Below are 27903 nucleotides of genomic sequence, written 5' to 3' on the forward strand. Positions count from 1 at the left end.
TTCACCTATCTTTCTGTGCATATTGCTACTGGATGTATCTGCCATTAACATATATGGCTTCCTTATGTATCAAAAACATGAAATACTGCACATGAAAAAAGAACTTATTGCTGAGCAGTTAGGTACTGCAGCAACTTTAGAAACACACTTTTAACACAGTAAATGTAAAGGATTATACGTGTAGAATATTCTAATGATTATTTTGTTATTGAAACGTATTCTTGCAGACAGAAGGAGGGATGACCGTGAGAGTTCTGAGGTGCTTGGGGGAGGGTCTAATTTTTCCCTTAACCTTGCCCAAATGGCTGCCTGAGGTGTGAAAAATTGCAAGTTTGTAGTGTTTCCCCCAAAAAAACAACGGGTATGTAGTAATATCACGTAGGCGAGAGCATGTGGCTCTGATTTCTACTGTTGATGCATGATTTTGAATAGAGAGTTTCTGTATTCACGTTTTACCCCTTGATTTTTCATAGGGCTGAAAATTAGTTTAACAAATTTACCTATGATTAAGATACAAATTGTTTAAACTTCAACCACATTACAGGGAATAAATAATTTAGTACTTCTCCATTCTGTCAGCACAAAGTTGGTGCTAATATAAAACATTAATATGCTCTTGATTAAAATTAGTTTAAGACATTACATATACCTCAATATTGCAGAGACATTCCTCCAGTTTGGAAACAACTTCTGAAAATTCTGGCCTTCCCTGTTGATGAAGAAAACTGTAGTTTAAATTGATTTCTCATTAATTACATTACTTCATTATGTAACAAAGAACTTATAATTTCACCATCTGCATGTTATACATATACAAACTGCATAAATGTGTAAAATTTTAAATTATTGAAATATGCGTTTTCTCCTTTTCCCCAAAAATATACAGCCTACACAAATTTGCATGATTATAAAATTGCGATTTTATGTAATACTATTCACCTTGAGGCTGCAATGCATCCTTACATGTGAACTTCAATTAAACAACATAGAATAAATGTACCTTACCACCAGTGTTCCATGTAAGGTCAGATTTTGTGAGTGGCCCAGCAGTGAAACAGTTAATTAGTGAACCACACCCTGCAGTTATCAAACACTACACAATGCAGACAGCAAGGTATGGTTACCTTATTAACTGTTTCACTGCTGGGTCGCTCACAAAATCTGGCCTTAGAGTGAAAACTGCTTACCACCATGATTTCTGCTGGGCTCTAATCCATTATTGGACAATTCATTACAAAAGCAAAATGTTAAATTAAATCCTTTTGCACATCCATTAGTTTTTTCAGTGTGACATTTGGAGCATGATGCTGGACTGTGACCCAAGGGAATCAAAATACTTTATCCGGTGAGAAGCTGTACGGGTACAAACAGAATCACTTCCCAGGCCAATATTTGCCATTCCTACTTGGCCTCTTGAATCGAGCACACGCAAACAGCTCACTGGTGAATGATAGAACAATTAAAAGATTCCGCTCCAGGTTCTTCCCATTCTTCCTGCTGTAACTTTATTCAAAAGTACATTTTGTGGAAGTTCTCGCCTTGGTAGAGATCATTGGCATTAAAAGTTTCCAAGCTGAATGCGCTGCAGCCTCTTGCGTGTGCTCGGTTCAAGAGGCCAAGTAGGAACAGCAAATATTGGCCTGGGAAGTGATTCTGTTTGTTCCTGTACATCTTATCACCAGATAAAGTCTTTTGATTCCCTTACATCACAGTCAAGCATCAGTAGTTCTTCCAAATTGTTGCAGGGTCAATACAGAAGTTTGTGGCTCATAGTGGTAAAAGAACAAGACTGGATCTCTAACCCATAAACACACAGAAAGGAAGTTTATCTACTGTGTTCCAAGAGCCAGGAAGAAACAAGCCCAGTACTGATCCGGCACTAGATGTTGAGAGGAGCCTACAGGATACGCAATACTTACCTCATATCGATTGAGGTAAAAACAAGTAAGTGGAGACCCAAAAGGGATGAGTGTAATATAAAAAGAGAGATATATATTTTAAGTGCTTATAGCAATTTTCTGAAAACTATCAGCCCAATCCACCACTTGCATACAGGATTTTGATTGATTGATTGATTGATTGATTGATTGAGTGAATTGAGGATACACTCCATACTATTTAGACTGCTGTAGACTGTTTAAGGGTTTTGCATCTTTCAATTATATTTATTTGTATGTTCTTACTTTTAGAATTGTAATATATCTATTTAGATAAGTGGTCTCAAAGTACTGGCCCCAGGGCCATATGCGGCCCTCAAGGACGTTTTAATCTGGCTCTCCCTTGTTTAATAAGTAAACCATTAATTTGGGCTTCCAGTTATTTATTTATTTTGAGTTCTAAGAGGTGTAACTAGTTGATGTTCTATATAGTCACTCACAATATAAATATATAGACAAGTGTCCAGTTTAGACTCCCACCATGCACTGCTTGGATAAATGTCACTGTTATATAGTTCCAGAGTGATCACTTCACTTGGCACTCACAAGATAAATATAGACAACTGTGCTTGACTATTGTGGTTTATAACTCCCACCATGCACTACTACTTGGGTAAATGTCATTCCCAGTTCTTAGTATATCCAGTTTCGGAGCACTTGCTCAGTTCAAGCAGCCCCCATGAGAGAAGAACACTTGACCAGTGGCCCCCAGATACATTGAGCTTGAGACCCCCGATTTAGATACTGTAGAATATCTATCTTGTCTGGAGCGCTTATAGATATTAGGCTTATCTGGTTATCCAGAAATTCTACTTGCTACTCTCTCCCTCTCTCTCTCTATCTATTGCCTAGATGTGCTAATTGCCTGTGCAATAATTTCTATTGATTTACTTTTGCGATATGGAGGATTTTAATTGCATGCTTTTATCTCCACCATAATTTTAATGAATGTATATATACACTATATAAATACAGTACTGGAAAAATATATAAATATATGCACAATTTATTAAATGTATTTTTGTATTACCCCCCCCCCCCCCCCCCATATAGAACCATTATCCTGATTCATTGCGCTTTTAAGACTTAGGGCTACAATGTGCAAAAATCTGTTTTTCATTTTCTGACATTGTAAACCCTTTAAAAAGACCCTGAAATCTGTGTGCATTGTGTATACGTGTGTATGCGTGTGTTACTGTTTGGTAGGACCAGTATTACTTTACATTTTGGAACTACATTGCATCTGATTTTGTTCTCCGTTCACCTGTGTATTTTTTTATGAATGATGAATCACTACAGGGTCATTTTTAAAAAGATTGGGAGCGATAATCTCCATGTCATTATCAATCACTAAGATCTACTCTTGTAATGGTTTAAATGACAATGGGTATTTATCATCTTCTGTATGTTTTAGGTGTCCCCTTCTTCATACTCATCACATCATTTAATTTAGTGTCGGGCTGTCCTTCCACCTGTGTGGTTTGTTCTGAAGATGCAACAATATGTCAAGGACTGCCATACATAATAGGTGAGCACACTGTCACTAATGTGGATTATTACTGTTATAGCTAGAAATGTATTTCCTATGCTTTCTGCTGCATTGCTCCACACAGAGATTTTAGGAGTAATGAATCTCGGAACAGAAAGCTTACAATATTTTTCAGAAGTGAAAGACACAGCTAGATGAAGTAGCTTTCCCAAGGACAAAACGAGTGAGAGCTGATTTCTAATTTGTATTTTTTGACAATGGTTTGCTATATATCTTCCTGGATATTGGTTTCTGACCACCTCAATATTTTTATTCACTTATCCTAGACAGTTAAAGGCAGTATGAACTCCTGAGATTTTTTTCTTGCCTTTAAAAAAGAAAGGAAGAAAGAAAGATAGAGTCACCAAATGTAATAAGCATACCTATTAACCCCTAAATTGACATAAGCCCCCACCGCAATACACTCCCTACACTACTTAACCACCCTTAACTGCCAATACCCCACCTCGAACTACCCCTAACCTATTAACTCCCTAACCTCCAATACCCCCACTGCAAACTACCCCTAACCACCAATACCCAAATCGCAAACTACCCCTACACTACTTTACTCCTAACTGATACCCCTCCCTATACTAACACTGCCTAAGTTAAAAAAAATAATAATAATACTTCAAATGGTCTAAAACCTCATTGCTTAGAGGTTTCGCAATCTACAGTATAAGAACTGGTTACAATTATGTTGTAGAATATGACATAAGCTGTAGTCACTTTCTTCTTTGGAAATTAATATCCCGCACTGCTCTTCTTTATTGTAGATTAATATTTTAATAAAAAAAAAAAAAAGTAAATATGGTTTTCTTAATTTAAATACAAAAAATTAAAAAATACATTTTACATATTACAAGTTTGAGAAACATCATTAAACAAATATGCCCATTATACTAACAAATTATGCCCATGTACAAATGGCAAATTTAGATTGTCTAAGACTTTATCTTAAAAAACACTTTGACCCATTTGATATTTCCGTGATCGTCTCTGGCTGTGTCTGGTTCGGGAAAGATTGTGATCACTTTGTTAACAATAAAAGAAAAATGTTTTTTCCTATCAGGAAAAAGAGGAAAGATTGGAATCAACCCCAATGTTGCAAACACTGCTGTCATAGAATTCCACAGACACATGCATGCTCCTCAGCGACTATCAGCCTACCTACTCTTCAACAAAGAATACCATGAAAACAAAGTAAATTTGATAGTAGAAGTAAATTGAAAATTTGTTTAAAATTACATGCTCTATCTGATCATAAAAGTTTCATTTTGACTTTACTCTCTCTATAAGTTTGTTACTCTGACACTGTAGGCTAGTTTCCATTAAAGGGACCGTCTACACCAGAATTTTTATTGTTTTAAAAGATAGATAATCCCTTTATTACCCATTCCCCAGTTTTGCATAACCAACACAGTTATAATAATATACTTTTAACCTCTGTGATTATCTTGTATCTAAGCCTCTGCAAACTGCCCCTTAATTTCAGTTCTTTTGACAGACTTGCAGTTTAGCCAATCACTGCCTGCTCCCAGATAACTTCACGTGCACGAGCACAGTGTTATCTATATGAAATACGTGAACTAACACCCTCTAGTGGTGAAAAACTGTTCAAATGCATTCGGAAAAGAGGTGGCCTTCAAGGTCTAAAAAATTAGCATATAAACCTCCTAGATTAAGCTTTCAACTAAGAATACCAAGAGAACAAAGCAAAATTGGTGATAAAAGTAAATTGGAAAATTGTTTAAAATTACATACCCTATCTGAATCATGAAAGTTTATTTTGGCCTAGACTGTCCCTTTAAGTCGTAATTAGGGTTGGGCGAGGTCGAAGCTGATATATATGCTGTCGGAAGCAATTTTATTTATGGACTGCATCCAATGGTGCATTATACTTCAATATCGGCAGCCGGGGTCCGGCTTTCAAAAATATTTTCACGTCTCAAAGGAAGAATTACACCCAGCTCAACTAAGTGGAACAATTAGCTTTTTAAGACCTATTTCTTATTGCAAATAATGAAAGTGTATCAATGCAGAAAAACATTGTAATATATAAAATGTATTGTTGTTGAATAGGAATAGTAGCACGTATGCTCTTAAGGAAATATCAGTTTGTATTTACATATAAAAATATTTGCAAGCACATAGCTACAAAACTCAACATATACCTATGCCTAGGGCAGCAATACATATTACATATATTAAAAAGTGGAAAATATAATTAATAAAAAATAGTATTTGTATAATCCACAACCCAAAAAAATAAGTTTATTTTCATTTTTGAAAGAAAAAAACTTAAATCAAAAAGCAGAAGAATCAAACTGAAACAGCTGCCTGAAGAACTTTTCTACCAAAAACTGCTTCCGAAGAAGCAAATACATCAAAACGGTAGAATTTTGTAAATGTATGCAAAGAGGACCAAGTCGCCGCTTTGCAAATCTGATCAACTGAAGCTTCATTCTTAAAAGCCCACAAAGTGGAGACTGATCTAGTAGAATGAGCTGTAATTCTCTGAGGCGGGGCTTGACCCAACTCCAAATAAGCTTGATGAATCAAAAGTTTCAACCAAGAAGCCAAGGAAACAGCAGAAGCTTTCTGACCTTTCCTAGGACCAGAAAATAAAACAAATAGACTGGAAGTCTTCCTGAAATCTTTAGTAGCTTCCACATAATATTTCAAAGCTCTTACCACATCCAAAGAATGTAAGGATCTCTCCAAAGAATTCTTAGGATTAGGACACAAGGAAGGGACAACAGAAATCTTAGCACAAACTTACTTCACCACCTCAATAGGAGGCAAAGTTTGTAAAACTGAATTGTGGGTGTGGTGAGGGGTGTATTTATAGGCATTTTGAGGTTTGGGAAACTTTGCCCCTCCTGGTAGGATTGTATATCCCATATGTCCCTAGCTCATGGACTCTTGCCAATTACATGAAAGAAATTATGTTTTATGTACCTCATTGTTTCTTTATGCAATTGCTACTGTAATTCTGTGTCTTATGTGTTTAATTAGTTTCCACTTTTGTAAAAATGCTCAATATATTCAGATTCCTTTTTGCTGCCTCTTGTCTCTATAACAAACTACATTATTCAATTAATCCTTCTCTCTCTCCACCTGCACTGTTCATTAGCCCATCACTCTTAAACTCACCTTACTTTTGTACTCATCAACTTTACCTATTCCTAAACACTCTCTCTCCCCCCTGCACCTTGTCTCAAAATCAGTCTCATTACTGCAAATCTGTATCTCATCTCATGTCACTCTCCCTCTTGCTTTTACTTACTGCTGGTGACATCTCCCCTAATCCTGGTCCCCAACAACTGCCTAGCTGTGCACATCCATGTGTACCGTCCCATAGACTCAGAAAACAAAACTCAGCCAACCTTACTCACATTCCTCTTGCATCAAAAGCCACTACCCCTTTTTTCTTGTGCACTCTTAAACTCTTGCTCTGTTTGCAACAAGCTCACTTCTATACATGACCTCTTTATCTCTCGCTCCCTCAACCTTCTGGCCCTAACAGAAACCTGGCTCTCTTCCCTAGACACAGCATCCACTGCTGCTCTGTCACATGGGGGTCTCCACTTCAGCCACACTCCTAGGTCTGGTAATAGACAAGGAGGTGGTATAGGTATTTTAGAGAAAAAATTAAAGAAAATAATGGAAACAGCGCCAAAAAGGCCAAGGGATAATTATACACACTGCTAATAAAATCTTATAAATTTAATAAATTTAAAAATCCAACAAAGAAATTTAATAGACACTTATAAATAATAAAAGCATGTAAAACATAAAAGACAGATGTAAAAAACAAATTCCAGATTATTGTCTGAGCTGTGTGAATAAATAGCTAATTCCCTAAAAGGGAGATTCTGAGATAGATATAGATTGCCAGATTAGTGGCTGTGCTGTGTGGATGGACAGCTAATCCCTAAGGGGATAATCTGAAGCAAAGAGATCCAGGTACAACCTATCTAAAATACTGCCCAAAGGCCTGGGAGACACTTGAAAATAGTATGTAGCAGCTAATAACAATAGAAAGCTGGACGTGACAGCTGATCATTAGAGTGCAATGTGACCGTGGCACAATGATAATCAGCTGACGATTATGGATCCATAATAAGTTGGAGGTTATCTGAAAATATACAATTAATGGGTGGCGTCCTCAAGGGACTAGAACATATAAAGTGAGTGGGGACGTGGGAACAATTAAATAGGCGCTGCAGTGCAAAACAATATCTCACAAAAGTGTTGCAAATAATATGTGATATGTGAAAGTAATGGGTATAGAAACAAAATAGGTGGATATGCAGACAAAAATAGAATCAAGGTATTCGCTGGGAAATATAAAAATTGTCACATTGGTGAAAGGTGAAAAACTAAATATCACAAAGTTGGTAAAATGAAGCCAGTGAAAAAACAAAAATTAAAACCAGTGAAAAAAAAATAAAAAAAATTATAATAATAAAACCAAAAAATGTAGTTCAACAAAGGTCCGTGAGAGAATAGTGTTAGTGAAAGTTGATAATAGTCAATTTGTAATCCAAATAAATTGAAATCCAAATGAATTCAAAACATAAACATTCACAATTGTGTGAGTGAAAACCTTGGAACCAGGTGGATCCTGATGGCAATCAGCTGCTCCTTTAGCGTCCCAGTGGATTCCTAAAATCAAATTTAAAACATAGCGTAACACAGTTATATAAGTACTTTACCTAGTGAAAAGATGCTTACCAATGGGTCTACGCATTTCGGTCCCCAGTGGACCTTTATCAAGACTGATGCATTGGTAAGCTAAGCATCTTTAAATATGGTTATCCCTTAAGTGACCGGGTGTGGCTTTGAATAATTCCACTTCCGGTTTCGTAACTTGTGGAAATACTGATTCCTTATTATCCGGAAGGGGAATTATTCAAAGCCACACTCGGTCACTTAAGTGATAACCATATTTAAAGATGCTTAGCATACCAATGCATCAGTCTTGATAAAGGTCCACTGGTGACCGAAACACGTAGACCCATTGTTAAGCATCTTTTCACTAGGTAAAGTACTTATATAACTGTGTTACGCTATGTTTTAAATTTGATTTTAGGAATCCACTAGGATGCTAAAGGAGCAGCTGATTGCCATCAGGATCCACCTGGTTCGAAGGTTTTCACTCACACAATTGTGAATGTTTAAGTTTTGAATTCATTTCAAACCCCCTGGCTCCTCAACTCAATTTCTAGATCACTTGGCTGCCTGGCTACCTTATTTCCTTTCCTCAGACACCTCTGCCCTCATTCTTGGCGACTTCAACATTCCTCTTGACAATCCCACTACCTCATCTGCAAAACAACTTTTGCAACTCACTTCCTCTTTCAGTTTGTTACAATGGACTGATTCTCCCACTCAGACAGGCAGTCACTCCCTTGACCTGAACTTTATCTATCGATGCACTTTCTCAAACTTCACAAACTCCCCCTTTCCTCTTTATGACCACCATCTCCTTACTTGCAACATATCATCCCTCTCTACAACTTTCCCTCCTTCTACTCCTTCACAGAAGCATTACACCATTAGATCAGCAACAGCTTCCTAATTCACTCGAACCTCTCCTCTCATCCTTCTCCTCCTTTTCCTGCCCTGACCAATCTATCTGCCACTATAATTCCACCCTTACATCCATCCTTGATAATATGGTCCCTCTTACCATAGCTCGGAAATCACACACTCATCCTCAGCCCTGGCATACTCCTCTAACACGGCACCTACGCATATGTTCCCATACTGCTGAGCGGCACTGGAGAAAATATCAAGGTTCAGCTGATTTTCTTCATTACAAATTTATCTTGAACTCCTACTATTCTGCCCTTAATCTCCATAAGCAACACTACTTCTCTACTCTTATCTCTAATATTTCTTCAAACCCAAAACGTCCGTCTCCACTTTCAATACTCTACTCCGCCCTCCCCACCTCCTAATGCAACTTCTCTGTCAGCTGAAGACTTTGCCAGCCACTTCATTAACAAAATCGACTCCATCAGAAACGAAATCAGCTCTCAACATAATTCTATTCTCTCACCCCCTCAAATGCTCTCAATCAACCACAACCCACATAACCTAAAACTTAGCTCATTCTCCCCTGTCGCTGAGGAAGAAGTTTTGGCACTTATACTGCACTCTCACCTCACTACCTGTCCCCTTGACCCTATCTACTCACAGCTACTCCCCTCCCTCTCTGCTACCCTAACCCCTATACTCACACACACATTTTCAACCTCTCCCTCAGCACCGGTATATTTCCCTCATCTCTGAAACATGCACTGGTCACACCTATCCTCAAAACACCTTCCCTTGATCCTACCTCCCAATCCAACTACTGCACTATTTCCCTCCTCCCTCTTGCCTCAAAGCTTCTCGAAAAACTAGTATATGCACGCCTATCCCACTTCCTTACATTAAACTTCCTCCTTTACCCACTGCAATCTGGATTTCATTCCCATCACTCCATAGAGACAGCAATATTTAAGGTTGCCAATGACCTATTTACAGCAAAATCAAAAGGCCACTTCTCTCTGCTTATCCTCCTTGATCTGTCCGCAGCCTTTGACACTGTTGACCAACCTCTTTTGCTCCAAACCCTCCAATCCTTCGGCATCTGTGACACAGCCCTCTCGTGGCTCTCTACCTACCTGTCAAACCGTACCTTTAGTGTAGCCTTCTTTGGGGCATCCTCTGCCTCGTCACCACTTTCTGTCGGAGTACCGCACGGCTCTGTCCTCGGTCCCCTTCTCTTCTCAATCTACACGTCATCACTAGGCTCCCTAATAAAGTCCCATGGTTTCCAATATCATTTGTATGCCGACGACACCCAAATCTACTTCTCTGCACCAGGCCTATCTCCTTCCTTGCTAACTCATGTCACTAACTGTCTTTCTCACATCTCTTCCTGGATGTCCTCTCACTACCTCAAGCTAAATCTCTCCAAAACTGAGCTCCTTATTTCCCCCCCTTCTTCCAAAATCTCCACCCCCAATCTCTCTATAACTGTCGACAACTCCATCATTACCCCTACCCAGCATGCCTGATGTCTCGGGGTCTCATTTGACTCAGATCTTTCTTTCACTCCTCACTTTCAGTCCTTGGCTAAAGCCTGCCACTTCTACCTCAAAAACATCTCTAAAATTAGACACTTCCTTACACAAGACACAACTAAGATTTTAATCCACTCTCTCATCCTTTCCCGCCTCGATTACTGCAACTCTGTCCTTTCTGGTCCCCTCACCTGCCGCCTAGCTCCTTTACAATCCATAATGAATGCCTCTGCCAGGCTCATCTTCCTTACACGTCGCTCTTCATCTGCTGCACCTCTCTGCCAATTTCTTCACTGGCTTCCTCTTGCCTCTAGGATGAGAGAGAGAGAGACAGAGAGAGAGACACAGAGAGAGAGAGACAGAGAGAGAGAGAGACACAGAGAGAGAGAGACACAGAGAGAGAGAGACACAGAGAGAGAGAGACACAGAGAGAGAGACAGAGAGAGAGAGACAGAGAGAGAGACAGAGAGAGAGAGACAGAGAGACAGAGACAGAGAGACAAAGAGAGAAAAGTGTTATCTGTGGAGCACAAGATTATATGTGGAGCCCCTCCCTCTTCCTCTCCAGTGAGTCTCCAGTCCTCCAGTCATGTTCCTTGTGCTGAGAAGGAACGTGAGTGACGTGACCTGGCTGGTACTGTTCTGGAGGAGGAGCAAAGCTGCGCCAGCATGCATGGGGGATTGAAGTGTTGCGTGGCGCTGAGTGTAGAGCCGGCACTAGGAACGTGTTGTGGTGGGTGGGGGTTCCTTCCAAGTGTGAACACGGGTCGGGAAGGCAAGCTGTCGCTGCGCAGTTACCCTCAGTCATCATCTCACTCAAAATAAAAAAAAGTCTCAAAATAAAAAAATGGCCCAGAATAAAAAACAAGCAAAAATTTAAAAATATGTCACACTGTTGTCAGTCTGCCGTGGCACACCTGAGGATCTCTCGTGGCACACTGGTTGAAAAACACTGGTGTAGTTCATTAACAAATCTAGACAGGCCCAAAGGCTTGTTTACTCTGTGGGAAAACAAGCCGTTGGGCCTGTCTAGATTTGTTAATGAACTACACAATGAGTTATTTTCTCTATATTTTGTGCGTAGTGGAGGATTTAAAACTCATCTTTTATCTCCCCCTAATTTAAAATGTTGTTATATATATATAATGCCGCGGTAATCATTCTAGCTTAAATCGCAATTGCACATGTTCATATTTACTTTTAACTTGTAATACGAGCGCAATTTAACTTGCACGCAAACAAACGTGAAAACCCGCGCACACAATACCACTTCACTCGTAATCTGGCCCATATTGTTTCACTATTAAATCTATCTATACCGTTGTGACCTGACTTGTGTGTTAAAATAAGTCAGATGAGGTTAAATAAATTTGACATGTTAAGTTTGACAATTGTCCAGCTATCTACTTTAATTTGAGCTGTTAAAAAAATTAAACTGACTGGCTTTCAAAAGGAGCTTAAAGGTAAATGAAACCCCCCCCAAAAAAATATGTTGTGATTCAGACAGAGCATACAATTTAAAAAAAAAAAAAAACTTTCCAATTTACTTCTATTATCAAGTTTGCTTTGTTCCCATGGTATTCTTTGTTAAAGCGATACATTGGTAGGTGTCTGGAGCACCACACAACAGGAAATAATGCTGCCATCTAGCACTCTTGCAAATTGATAATATTCTTGCAAAAAACACACACACATTCATACAACACACACACCACACTCTCTCATACAACACACACAGCACACACACACTCATACATACAACACACACACCACACACACTGTTATACAACACACACACACCACACTCTCATACAACACACACACACATACACACTCTCATACAACACACACACACATACACACTCTCATACAACACACACACACATACAACACACACACATACACACTCTCATACAACACACACACACATACACACTCTCATACAACACACACACACATACACACTCTCATACAACACACACACACATACAACACACACACATACACACTCTCATACAACACACACAGCACACACACACTCATACATACAACACACACACAGCACACACACTGTTATACAACACACACACACCACACTCTCTCATACAACACACTCTCATACAACACACACACACATACACACTCTCATACACCACACTCTCTCATACACCACACACTCTCATACACCACACACTCTCATACACCACACTCTCTCATACACCACACTCTCTCATACACCACACACTCTCATACACCACACACTCTCATACACCACACTCTCTCATACACCACACACTCTCATACACCACACACTCTCATACACCACACACTCTCATACACCACACACTCTCATACACCACACACGCTCATACACCACACACTCTCATACACCACACACTCTCATACACCACACACTCTCATACACCACACACTCTCATACAACACACACTCTCATACAACACACACTCTCATACAACACACACTATCATACATACATACAACACACACACTGTCATACAACACACACACCATACACACCACGCTCTCTCATACAACACACACACAGCACACACACACTCATACATACAACACACACCACACACTCATACAACACACACACACTTACACACTATCTTACAACACACATACACACTCTCATACAACACACATACAACACACACACCACACTCTCTCATACCACACACACTCTCATACATACAATACACACAACCCACACACTGTCAAACAACACACACACACACACACACTCATACAACACACACAACACACACACCAGACTCTCTCATACAACACAGACACCACACACACACTCATACATACAATACACACACACATACACTCATACAACACACACAACAAACATACCAGACTCTCTCATACAACACAGACGCCACACACACTCTCATACAACACACACTCATACACTGTCATACAACACACATACACAGTCATACAACACACATGCCACACACATCACACTCTCTCATACAACACATACTCTCAAACAACACACACACCACATACACTCTCATACAACACACACACACTCTCATACAACACACATTTTCATATAACACACACATTTATATAACAGTACACACACACACACTCTTAAACAAAACACACACACGCCACACACTCTCATATAAAATAAAAATCACACTCTCACATAACATACACATCACACACACTCTCATATAACACACGCACCATACACACACTCTCATATAACATACACATCACACACACTCTCATATACCATACAAATCACACACTCTCAAACAACACACACACTCTCAATATAACACATGCACGCACACACACCCTCATATAACATACAAATCACACACTCTCATATAACATACACATCACACACACTTTCCTACAGCACACACACACACTAGTCGCGTCCCAGTTATTATGGTGTTGCGACCCAGTAATGTGTCCCGACCTATGGTTTGAAGAACCCTGCAATAATAAAATGTTATAAAATATTACAATACTTTCTTATTGCACTTTTATTTCTCTTTATTAAAAGCAATATGTAACATTATTAGCAGAGTTAAGATAATAATATTTCAGATTAGTGTATATAAGCATTTTATAGTTGCAGTTTTAGCTTAATGTTACTCTATTTTTGAAGCACTGTAAATGCAAATACTAACTGGATGTGATTACCATTCTATTTCATTTGCTTGTATATGAATTTGGAAAACATTAGCTGTTAGCTATCATTTGCCCAACATGAATTCTAAAAGAATGCAATTTCCTAATGGTAATATCTCTATAGATGAGAACAGATATTTAAATTTACAGTCTGGATCAGATGCTTGTGATTATTTTGGAGTCTTAAAAATTATTTTTATTCTATTTATAGATATATTCATAAAATTAATGTTATTCTTTGTGAAATAAAATCAATAAGCCCAGCAACTTCAAACACCATGTTATAGTTTTAAGTGGACATACTGTATGTGATATATATATATATATATATATATATATATATACACACACACTATAATCGCGTTTTTAATGCTTCCGTCGCCCTCGTTGCGCATGCATCCAAAAAGTAAGGTGGATTTCGAAAATGGCAGGGTGGTGAAAGAATCCACCTAAGCACCCGCACAAAATATTAACAAAAAACATGCAACCGCACAAAATAACAAAAAAACCTAACTGCCTTAAAAGGGCAATCAGCTCTTTTACAAACAGCTCTTTTGCATCCATAAAAAAAAAATCCCTAATCAAAAAAAAAAACACCCCAAAAAATTAAAAAACCTAAGTCTAACCCCTAAATAGGTACTCACAAGTCCAGCGGCGAAGGTCTTCTTCCAGGCGGTGAAGGTCTTCATCCAGCACGGGGACATCTTCTATCTTCATCTGGAGCGAAGGCGGCTGAGGTGATCGCAGAGCGGAGATGACCACGGAGCAGGACCGGTGGGGAGATTCCTCTTCATGCGGTCGCCACTTCACACTGAAGATTGAATGCAATGTACCCCATTTATATTGGGGTACCTTGCATTCCTATTGGCTGAAATTTTGAAATCCGCAAATAGGATGAGAGCTACTGAAATCCTATTGGCTGATTTGAAGAACCAATAGGAATACAAGCTACCTAAATGGGGTACCTTGCATTCAATATTCGGTATGCGGCAGCGACTGCATGAAGAGGATTTTCCACGCAGGTCCTGCTCCGCAATGGCTGGTCCTGCTCCGTGATCTCCGGTCCTGCTCCTCGGGCATCTCCGCTCCGAGATCACCTCCGCTCTGCACTGCGTTTGCTCTGGATGAAGATAGAAGATGTCCCTACGCTGGATGAAGACCTTTACCGCCGGATTTCAGGAACTGTGAGTACCTATTTCATTTATTTTTTATGGGTGCAAAAGAGCTGTTTGAAAAAAGAGCTGATTGCCCTTTTAAGGGCAATTCCCATACATATGCCCCTTTAGGGGCAATAGGTAGCTTAGGTTTTTTTAAACTTAGGTTTTTTTATTTTGGGGGGGGTTGGTTGGGTGGGGGGTTTTACTGCTAGTGGGTAATTTGTATTTTTTTAGGGTAAAAGAGCTGTTTAACATAGGGCAATGCCCTACAAAAGGTCCTTTTAAGGGCTAATGGTAGTTTAGTTTAGATTAGGGGTGTTTTTATTGGGGGGGGTATTTCTATAGGGGTATTAGATTAGGTTTATTTGTTTTTATTTTTGATAATTTTGTTTATTATTTTCAGTAATTTTAAAAAGACTGCACTCTTATCACCATACATACATACATATATATATATATATATATATATATATATATATATATATATATACACGCTGTATGCAAATAAAGTAACCCTAAACCGTGTTTTAATTCTGAATTAACAAAATGCTTGATTATTCCAATAATATCACAGTAGCCTGAAGAACTTGCATTTCATACTTTTAGCGATTAGAGTTCCAAAAAACAACAGAGATGATCTAGGCTTAGTACATTTCTTGGAAAAAACACAGGAGATGATTCTTAAAGGGACAAGAAACCTACAATTTTATTTCATGATTCAGATAGAGCATACCGTTTTAAATAACTTTCCAAATTACTTCTGTTATCAGATTTGTTTCAATCTGTGTGTATCCTTTGTTGGAGGCGTAGCATGGCACTATGTTAGCTGAACACATTGGGTGAACTAATAACAGGAGGCATACAAAATTACCAAACAATGCTGTAAAAAATGGTCTTTATTGTTTATCTTTTTAATCTTTTGTTCAAAAAGAAAAATATTCATTGATATCAAACAATTGCAAACACAACACAGGTTTATTTTCGTCAATACTTTGTGTTACCTCCCTTTGCCAAGATACAAGCAAGGTAGGGAACAGCAATCAGCAGTAGGGAACGGAGCAAAGGGTCAGCCAACCCCTCAGTGTAAAATGCAGAAAAGAAGATTACTCCAGCCCAATCTGTAAACAACAACGTTTCAGACTTCTCACAGGTCCTTAGTCATGTCTAACAAACATACATATAATGGCTATCTTTATACCTGTATCAAGATATTGAGACACACCCACATCCTGTATGGTCACTGACATCTAGTGGTTACAATGCATAAAAACATCAACACATATTGCTTTTTGTTACCTTAAAGGGAGAGTACCATATGGTGTGTTATATTTAAAAACAAATTGTAGCAACAATATATACAAACAATTATTAAAACCAATGAGAGCACTACTCATTAATACCAAAAACTATGATTGAATAAGAAGTGGTTAAGCAAAATGATATAGTTTATATGTTGTAACACATATTGCCATAAATATCTTTTGTAAATATTTTTATTGCATAAACAGGGACCAATCAAAGTCTTTATTAAGGCCTTTTGGTGTATGGGTCTGCAGCTTATGAATCCAATACATTTCTCTAATTTTTAGTAGATTTTCTCGATCACCCCCTCTCCTAGGGATTTCTACCTTTTCAATAATTTGAAAGCGCAGCTGACTAATACTGTGACCTGCTTCGAAGGAAATGTGAAGATACTTGGGCTTCTTTATTTTTACATATTATATTTGACTTATGTTGTGTTATTCGTTCACGAGCCTCTCTTGTGGACTCTCCAATTTACTTAAGTGAACATGGACACTTAATCATATATATGATGTAACTAGATCTACAAGTTAAAGGGACAGTATACACTCATTTTTATATAACTGCATGTAATAGACACTACTATAAAAAATAAGATGCACAGATACTGATATAAAAATCCAGTATAAATCACTGTACCGCAAAAAAGACTATTTCTTCTTCAATTCCACAATGATTGGACCCACTTCATCTGGACTGAACAATTACATCTAAGCGGTGTCTTTCTTATAGCTCTGTTTGAACCTTGGCTATGTTTATATTCTGTATCGAATGCATAAATTGTAATATGTTTGTTCGAAAATTTGAAATAAAGAGAAAATAAAATAAAAAAAAATCCAGTATAAAACTTTTTAAAAACATACTTAGAAGCTCTCAGTTTAGCTCTGTTGAAAAGGTAGCTGGAAAGCCCACTGCAAGTGGGAAATAAGACACTCCCCCCCCTCCCCCTTCTTTTGCATATGAAAAGACCCTTTACACAAACAGGAGCAAGCTGGAGAAGGTAGCTGACGGTATTCACATAAAACTTTGGGGCTTGGTTAGGAGTCTGAAAATCAGAGCAATGTTATTTAAAAATAAGCAAAACTATACATTTAAAAAAAACAAAAAACTTTATGGGCTATATAAATAGATCATCTACAAAACATTTATGCAAAGAAAAAAATGAGTGTATAATGTCCCTTTAAGTATTGGTTTATTTTATACTTTGTACCTCTCTGGGGATGATAAAAATAACTGCCTTTATAGAGTTGCAGTTACTACAACTCAGACAGGGGAAGCACCCAGTTTTCTTGCTACCAATTGCCTTTTTTACATTAGTTTTACCACTAACGATATCTGCACGAACTAAACAATCTTTTAAAGTTTTATTCCTTCGGTAAGCAGGCATAGGGAAGTTTTTTTAATTGATCTACAAATGAATTGAGATCCTGTAAGATGTGCCACTGTTTTTTAAGTATTTTATTAATTGGATTACTCAGTTCATTGTGCTTAGTAACAAAGATTAATTTGTCAGTTTGTTGCTTGTAAGTTTTTTTGGGGTTTCTGTATTATATTGTCTAACATAACTTCCTTCCTTTGCTGTCCAACCAAAGCATGTTGATAACCCCTTGCTTTGAATTTGTCAGCCATTTCTTCTAATCTTTTTTCACACTGAGATATGTCAGAAAAAAATTATTTTCACCCTTACAAACTGACTCTTTTGTGGAGCTTTAAATACATTTGGAGAATGGTGACTATCATACCTGAGTAAACTGTTCTTGTCTGTCTGAGTATCCAAAAATTTAACAGAGATCTCACTTGAAGTGAGGGTAAATTTTAAACCTGATACAGAGTTATTAAGATCATCTACAAATGCCAAGAGGCTCCCAATGTCGCCCAGCCAATCGCCAAAAATATCATCTATGTACCTCCACCAGGAGGCACCATAGAATATGAACAATCTGTGATTATACAAAGTGTTCCTCATAGTTGTTCATAAAAATATTGGCATATGACGAGGTGACATTGGAGCCCATCACAGTACCATGTAATTGCAAATAAAAAGTATCCGCTAAGAGAAAGTAGTTAGAGTACAAGATTATTTCGAAAAGTTCAATAAAGAAAGTAATTTGTTCATCAGATTGAATTGCCATCAGATTTCAATGCCTTATATACAGATTCAATACCACTAGTATGTTTAATGGATGTATATAAAGCTGCACACATCTAAAGTGAAGAGTATGCATTTATTACCTATGTGTCCCATATTATAAATCTTATTCAAAAAATTGCTAGTATCCTTGATATATGAACTTAGCTCTTATTAATTAAGCTCTTTTGCATAAAAAAATCCCTGTTCTAAAAAAAAACCTAAGCTAAAAAAAATACCTAAAAAAAAGATTGCTTTGATAGGGACATTTCGGTTGGGCATTGCTCTTTAAAGGACAATTGGTAGGGCATTGCCCTAAAGTCTATATAGCTCTTTTGCATAAAAAAATCTAAAAAAAACACACACCCAAAAAAGCCCTAACTTTAAACCCCAAAGATGGTACTCACCTAACTTGAATCTGGTTCCTAGGTAGACAGGTACTACTCCAATGCAGTGCTCGTCTTCTATCTTTATCCATGGCAGTGGTCCTTTTTCCCTATTCAGCTATGGTGGTGCTCAATTGGGGATGCCCTCTTCAACAACATTGGTATTCATCCATCTTTCTTCTTCTAATCTTTTGATCTTTTCTTTTCATCTTTCTATCCTCTGTCGCCAACTTCCTCTTTATGTGCTCACCGCCACACACTGATGTTTGAATGCAAAGGTACCCCCTTATATAAGGGTGCTCTTACACTTCTATTGACTGTTTTTTTAATTTTTAGTCCAATCAGCCAATAGAATGAAAGCTAGCACAGCAGAATAGCACACTCAGTAAATGCATAATAACAATACAATGCAAAAGAACTTAGTTTAAATTTCAAATAAGTAGTAGATTTCTTTATGAAAATGTTAGAGTTCTATTTTCCTTCCCACTGAATCAAATGATAGCCACAAGCCAATCACTAAATGCATTTACATACACTCACGGGCCACTTTATTAGGTACACCTGTTAAATAGCTCAGTAAAACAAATTGCTAATCAGCCAATCACATGGCAGCAACTCAATGCATTTAGGCATCTAGACGTAGTGAAGACAACTTGCTGAAGTTCAAACCGAGCATCAGAATGGGGATTAAAGGGGATTTAAGTGACTTTGAACGTGGCATGGTTGATGGTGCCAGACGGGCTGGTCTGAGTATTTCAAAAACTGCTGATCTACTGGGATTTTCACTCACAACCATCTCTAGGGTTTACAGAGAATGGTCTGAAAAGAGAAAATATCCAGTGAGCGGCAGTTGTGTGGACGACAATGCCTTGTTGATGTCAGAGGTCAGAGGAATGGGCAGACTGGTTTGAGATGATAGATATCGTATACTATAACATCATACTTAGTATCTCCCTCTCCTCATATCCTGGTATGAGTTACCAGTGAACTACATATACATTAATGAAAAACTGCTGACCATCTATGTGAATATGTATTCTGTCCACAAGGTGTATTGTTTGCCATTATTTAAAGCCTTCATACACTATATGTGCCTCTGCCAAAAAATTATCTGGAGGCAAGTTTTATTTCAATGTTTTATTATTATTGTTGTGACTGTCTGTTATGCTTAAGGATTTACTAGTTTCTACCCTGATTGAGCACCTAGACTAGGTTATATATTGTGCAACGCTAAGTTGCACAAGAGATAGTCTTTATACCCTACCATGGATGCCTACCATTAAATATAACTACCCGTCTATGCATACCATCTAATGTTGTCCCACTCCCCTGGCTCCTTTTCTGCTCTATTATAGAAGGCTCTGCCCCCCTCTTCCCCCTCATCATCCCTTATATTTTGAGCGGCTCTCGCCCGCTGACTTCCTCCCCCCCTTATAGTATGGTCTAAGTAGGGCCACCACAAGAGCCAACTCCCCAAATCTTGTTACTTTTGAGTTAGAAGGTCAGAGTACTCCTCCTGTGGCTGCTCACCTGACTATCATATGTCTCTCAGTTTTTGCGACCATTTGGCCCAAAAGTGGACACCCAATTATTTAGCCAACTAAGATATATTATAAAATAGAAGTTCAAGAAGCCTATTTACGGTTATACATTGTTGTGTTTTTCTTTTCCCCTACAAATGTCAATGTATCTTAAACAATGTTATATATGTCCTTGATGTTACAAGACGGATATTTTATGTTGTTTATATCGCAAAACCTCAATAAAAAACTATTTAAAAAAAAAGATAGATAGATAATCCCTTTATTACCAATTACCCAGTTTTGCATAACCAACACTGTTATATTAATATATGTTATTGCTTGTATCTAAGCCTCTGCAGACTGCCCCCTTATCGCAGTGCTTTTGACAGACATGCAGTTTAGCCAATCAGTGCAGACTCCTAAATAACTCCACGGGAGTGAGCACAATGTTACCTATATGATACACATGAACTAGCACTGTCTAACTGTGAAAAACTTTCAAAATGCTCTGAGCAAAAAGGTGGTTTTCAAGTTTGAGCCTACCTAGGTTTAGCTTTTCAAAAATACCACCAAGGGAACAAAGCAAATTTAATGATAAAAGTCAATTGGAAAGTGGTTTAAAATTGCATGCCCTATATGAATCACGAAAGTTTAATTTTGACTAGACTGTCCCTTTAATCATGGAAGCTTAATTTTCACTTTAGTGTTTATGTAAATTATAGCTTATTTTAAATTATATTTTCACATATGTATATGTTTCACCATAACATGGTGTTTATTTATTAATTAATTAATTACTTTGAGCAGAATTATACAAAATATAGCAAAATATATGGCTGGGCCTGGGTGGCAACTCTAGCTAGAGATCAAATGCCGAGCAAAAGGAAAATTGTTGAAAAACAAAAACAAATATAGAGGCATCCTTGTTTTAATGCCAAGATATCCAATATATTCTAATCAAAGCAAAGAATTTTAACAACATTTGGTTAGATTTGCCTATCATCCTTTGAAGATTTATCCAGTGACAAATAATGAAGATGGATCATAATACCAAATGTGATTGCTACTAACTGGTTTAGTCCAAAGCTGAGCTCTAATGCACAATGAGAAAAGAGCTAGCTAAAAACAATTATACATTTGGCCCTGAAATTGATTATGTTCTCAAGCTATGAACATTGCTTCATTTATAACTTTCCAAAAGCTATAACACCAATCACTGCATTGACCCATACAGATGTTCATCAATCTGTCCTTAATGCACATGAAAACTCTTTATCCTGACCCTATGTAGCCTCTGAGCTTGAATGTAGATACCTTGTGCATTCTCAAATGAATAAGTCAGTTGTAATACGTGTGCCTATCAGCAATAGACTATAAAAATATTTCCAGGAATAACTGGGTCATCAACTTGAAGGATTGATTACATCTAGTTTAATTCTGTTGGATTACGGGAACTTAGAAATCGTAGTGCATTAAAGGGACATCATCATCTTGAGATTGTAATATAAAATGCTGAATTTTGCAATATTCTTTTATTATTTATTTTGTCCTCTTTTTAATGTTATTTAAATTATGAGGTTTCCATTTCTGAAAACAGACTTCACAAGATTAACCATGCTACATATTTATGCCTAATTTACCTTAGCAGGGGGGTTAAATAAGGAACCGCAAAAAATAGGTTTGCTAACAAAATGTCAGTGGTTAGTTATGTCTACTCCAGTATCAAGTTTGTATTGACTTTTAAAAAGGGCAAATGATTGGTGGAGTTTAGCCTTTGAAAAACAATTGCAACAAACTGTAGTTGCCTTTACATAGTTGCTGATAATAATCAGTTTATCACTTCAAAATCTTTCATCAGCTTCATTTAAAAGGACAGAAAGGTTGAAATTGAAAGTGCAAACACTTTGTGCCTCGAATGCGCTAGGTCAACCCACATGCTTAAAGGGATAGGAAAGTCAAAATTAAACTTCAGATAGAGCATGTCATTTTAAGACACTTTTAAATTTGCTTCTATTTTCAAATGTGCTTCGTTCTCTTAGTATCCCTTGTTAAAAAATGAATACACACATATCATACACTAGTGGGAGCTGCTGCTAATTGGTGCCTGCACACATTTGTCTCTTGTGATTGGCTAAATAGATATTTTCAGCTTCCTGTCAGAAGTGCAATGCTGTCCCTTCAGCAATGGATAACAAGAGAATGAAGAAAATTTGATAATAGAATTAAATTGGAAAGTTGTTTAAAATTCTATGTTCTATCTGAATCATAAAATAAAATTTTGGGGTTTACTATCCCTTTAACAGTACAAAATAAGGGTTGACCTAGAGCACTCAAGGCAAAAAGTGTTTGTGCATTTAAAGGGACATAAAATCCCCCAAAATATATTTTATTAAGATAGAGCATGCATATTTAAACAACTTTCCAATTTACTTCTATTAAAAAATGTTTTTGTTTTCTTGTTATCCTTTGTTGAAAAGCAGGAATGTAAGTTCAGGAGTGTGCACATGTCTGCAGCACTATATGGCAGCAGTTTTGCAACAATGTTATACATTAGCAAGAGAAAGAGCACTATCCTGTCATGTAGTGCTCAAACATGTGCACGCTACCTATCTAGATATCTCTAGATATCTCTTCAACAAAGAAGAGAACAATACACATTTGATAATAGAAGTAAATTGGAAACATTTTTTAAAATTGTTTTCTCTATCTGAATAATGAAAGAAAAAAATTGTGTTTTATGTCCCTTTAAGTCTTATATAAGATTTGGGAAAACTTAGCTTTAAGACTTTCAGTTCACTTTTAATTTAAACTGAAACCTGCATGGGTGCATTTAAATACAAACATTTGTGCCGTTTACTTCCATTAGCAAAATGCTTCTATTTCTTACTTTTTTCAGCGGCATACGCACATATGCTCTGAGGGTCTGTGCAGCAGTATTCAAACATTACACCTTCTCAGAGAGTCAGCAGTGGCTTGTATGACACAAATTAAGTCTTCACAGGCATAATACACACCACCACCCGCTCTATAAGTTACTGGTGCACGAGCACCTTTGGTAGAAATGTTAGAATTGCATTTATGTTTTCATGGGTTTTGTTAATGACTCTCTTTCTTTCACAGCTGCTCCTACAAAAACGAAAGCTTTAATTATTACCGATGGAAATATAGCTCTAATTGACCATACCCACTTTTCAAAGCTCTCAAATCTAACGTTGCTTAGGCTAAGCCGTAACAAAATCGAAAGGATCCAGGAAGGAGCTTTTAGTAATCTCACCAAATTGAGAACTCTTGTACTAGACCACAATTTAATATCGTCTGCTACCATTAGTGATAGAACCTTTCTACCACTCCAAAATCTTGAATTCCTGGAGTTAAATAATAATGTTCTCAGTAAGATTTATGGGACTTGGTTTAATAGTGCAAAAAGTCTTATCAGACTTCAATTAAATGGAAATCAAATTATTAACCTGACATTTCAAAGTTTGAGGACCAAAGCATTGCATCATCTTAAGTATTTGGATTTATCTAGCAATCTTATTAGTATCATTGAAGAAGATACATTTCAAAGCCTACATCAGTTACGGGAACTTGATCTGTCTAAGAACAGATTAAAAACTCTTCCAGATATATTTAGTTTGCTTTTCCATCTTAGATCTCTAAACTTGGATTATAATCCTTGGAACTGCACTTGTGAACTTCAAGACCTCACTGACTTTTTAAGAAATTTTACATCCTCTGCAATACGAATCCTGAAAAATGGAAATAATATTCAATGCAGCCATTCAAGGAACAGAATTGTTCGTACAGTGCTTCAACTAACAGGAATGAACTGTTTGCCAGCATCTGGTAATTACACCATTATTCTAAAGAATAAAGGACAAATATTTTATCAGAGACATATTGTTTTAATTATAGTCCTCTGCTTCGCAGGTAAGAACATTATGTTACAATAAACTGCACTGTAATTTGCTACGTTTGTTTCTTGCACATATTCATTCTCTCTCTTTCTTTCTCTTTCTCTCTCTCTTTCTTTCTCTCCATTTTCTCTCTCTCTTTCTCTGTCCTTTCTCTATCTATCGGAGTGTAAAAATATTACCATAGTTGCTAGTCAGAAACAAAAAAGTTACTAGTCCACATTTGGGTATTTCTACTTGCAAATTAAATAAAAAAACAAATACAAAATAATAATTATATATATATATTAAATGCTGCAAAAATTGTCTGCAAAAAAACACTTATGCTTTTATATTAAAATTGGGATCTTAGTTACACTATTGTCATGTTCTGCTTTGTTTAGTTAGCAGCTTACACAGTGTCCCAATGTTGACTGGTTCTAATACTACAATACATTTACTTTATGGGCTGAATCATTCCTGGTTTTTATCTTTGCAATTCGATCAGACCCCCTGGATTTATCTGCAACTCCTAGTTGGGGTGCATTAACCACAACTACAAATGAACAATAATTGGCTAGCACATCTTACACAAAAAAAGTTCAAATGCATAATTAAAAGTAAGCCAGGCAGTCTTATTATATTTTAAATAGAGGAGTAGGAATGATCGCAGTGTTAGTATCATTCAACATTGGGACACCTTGTAGGTTGGTGACTAACTAAGCACAGTATGGGTATATGTGCAAGTGAATGTGCACAAATAACCCCCTCTTATGTGTAAGCATTTGGTATTATTGACACCACTATCAAAAATGTTTTTTTTTGTGCAATTGTGTATAGTGTGCTAACAAAACATTGGGTGTATATATATCTATATATACAGGGAGTGCAGAATTATTAGGCAAGTTGTATTTTTGAGGATTAATTTTATTATTGAACAACAACCATGTTCTCAATGAACCCAAAAAACTCATTAATATCAAAGCTGAATATTTTTGGAAGTAGTTTTTAGTTTGTTTTTAGTTATAGCTATTTTAGGGGGATATCTGTGTGTGCAGGTGAATATTACTGTGCATAATTATTAGGCAACTTAACAAAAAAACAAATATATACCCATTTCAATTATTTATTTTTACCAGTGAAACCAATATAACATCTCAACATTCACAAATATACATTTCTGACATTCAAAAACAAAACAAAAACAAATCAGTGACCAATATAGCCACCTTTCTTTGCAAGGACACTCAAAAGCCTGCCATCCATGGATTCTGTCAGTGTTTTGATCTGTTCACCATCAACATTGCGTGCAGCAGCAACCACAGCCTCCCAGACACTGTTCAGAGAAGTGTACTGTTTTCCTTCCTTGTAAATCTCACATTTGATGATGGACCACAGGTTCTCAATGGGGTTCAGATCAGGTGAACAAGGAGGTCATGTCATTAGATTTTCTTCTTTTATACCCTTTCTTGCTAGCCACACTGTGGAGTACTTGGACGCGTGTGATGGAGCATTGTCCTGCATGAAAATCATGTTTTTCTTGAAGGATGCAGACTTCTTCCTGTACCACTGCTTGAAGAAGGTGTCTTCCAGAAACTGGCAGTAGGACTGGGAGTTGAGCTTGACTCCATCCTCAACCCGAAAAGGCCCCACAAGCTCATCTTTGATGATACCAGCCCAAACCAGTACTCCACCTCCACCTTGCTGGCGTCTGAGTCGGACTGGAGCTCTCTGCCCTTTACCAATCCAGCCACGGGCCCATCCATCTGGCCCATCAAGACTCACTCTCATTTCATCAGTCCATAAAACCTTAGAAAAATCAGTCTTGAGATATTTCTTGGCCCAGTCTTGACGATTCAGCTTGTGTGTCTTGTTCAGTGGTGGTCGTCTTTCAGCCTTTCTTACCATGGCCATGTCTCTGAGTATTGCACACCTTGTGCTTTTGGGCACTCCAGTGATGTTGCAGCTCTGAAATATGGCCAAACTGGTGGCAAGTGGCATCTTGGCAGCTGCACGCTTGACTTTTCTCAGTTCATGGGCAGTTATTTTGCGCCTTGGTTTTTCCACACGCTTTTTGCGACCCTGTTGACTATTTTGAATGAAATGCTTGATTGTTCGATGATCACGCTTCAGAAGCTTTGCAATTTTAAGAGTGCTGCATCCCTCTGCAAGATATCTCACTATTTTTGACTTTTCTGAGCCTGTCAAGTCCTTCTTTTGACCCATTTTGCCAAAGGAAAGGAAGTTGCCTAATAATTATGCACACCTGATATAGGGTGTTGATGTCATTAGACCACACCCCTTCTCATTACAGAGATGCACATCACCTAATATGCTTAATTGGTAGTAGGCTTTCGAGCCTATACAGCTTGGAGTAAGACAACATGCATAAAGAGGATGATGTGGTCAAAATACTCATTTGCCTAATAATTCTGCACTCCCTGTATATATATGTATACACACACACACACACAAATATATACATATATATACACACAAATATATACATATATACACACACACACACACAAATATATACATATATATACACACAAATATATACATATATACACACACACACACACACAAATATATACATATATACACACACACAAATATATACATATATACACACACACATACGTAAGATAAGACTTCAGTAGTTACACTGTATAATCGGGAAAATATAACAGTACAATGTATATTTAAAGGTACTTAAAACCTAAAATTGTTCTTTCACAATTCAGATAGAGAATACAAGATTAAAAAAAGTTTCCAATTCTTTTCTATTGTCAATTTTGCTTCACTGTCTTGTTATTCTTTGTTGAAGAGATATCTAGATAGGTAGCGTGAACATGCCTGGGGCTCTACATGAGAGGAAATAGTGCTGCCATCTAGTGCTCTTGCTAATGTATAGCATTGTTGCAAAACTGCGGCCATATAGTACTGCAGACACGTGCACACTCCTGAAACATAGAAACATAGAATTTGAAGGTAGATAAGAACCAAAAGGCCAATCAAGTCTACCCATATTACATGTTTACGGTCCCTATTGAAAGTTTATGGTCCCTATTGAAACCTCTATTAAAAGTTTATACCATGAATTCACCACCCTATCTCTAAAAAATAATTCCTTACATTTTCCCTGAACCTACAAACCATTAACTTAAGATTGTGACCCCTTGTTTTGGCAGTGGCATCACTAGGGTTGGTGTCACCTGATGCGGTAAGTTATGGTGTTACCCCCCCACCCCCCAGTAATGTTTTTTTGTTACTGC

General features: G+C 37.4%; 1 protein-coding gene across 1 annotated transcript in view; it reads right to left on the minus strand.

The window, feature by feature from the left end:
* The window catches only part of TNNI3K (TNNI3 interacting kinase), a 587433-nt gene that overhangs the window by 75911 nt on the left and 483619 nt on the right, over window positions 1-27903 (minus strand). Inside the window, exon 22 of the mRNA XM_053693350.1 lies at window positions 650-709. Within this exon, the coding sequence (XP_053549325.1) occupies window positions 650-709 (60 nt within the window). The remainder of the gene's footprint in view (window positions 1-649; window positions 710-27903) is intronic.

The sequence above is a fragment of the Bombina bombina genome, chromosome 10 (genome assembly GCF_027579735.1).
Source record: "Bombina bombina isolate aBomBom1 chromosome 10, aBomBom1.pri, whole genome shotgun sequence".
NCBI lineage: Eukaryota > Metazoa > Chordata > Amphibia > Anura > Bombinatoridae > Bombina > Bombina bombina.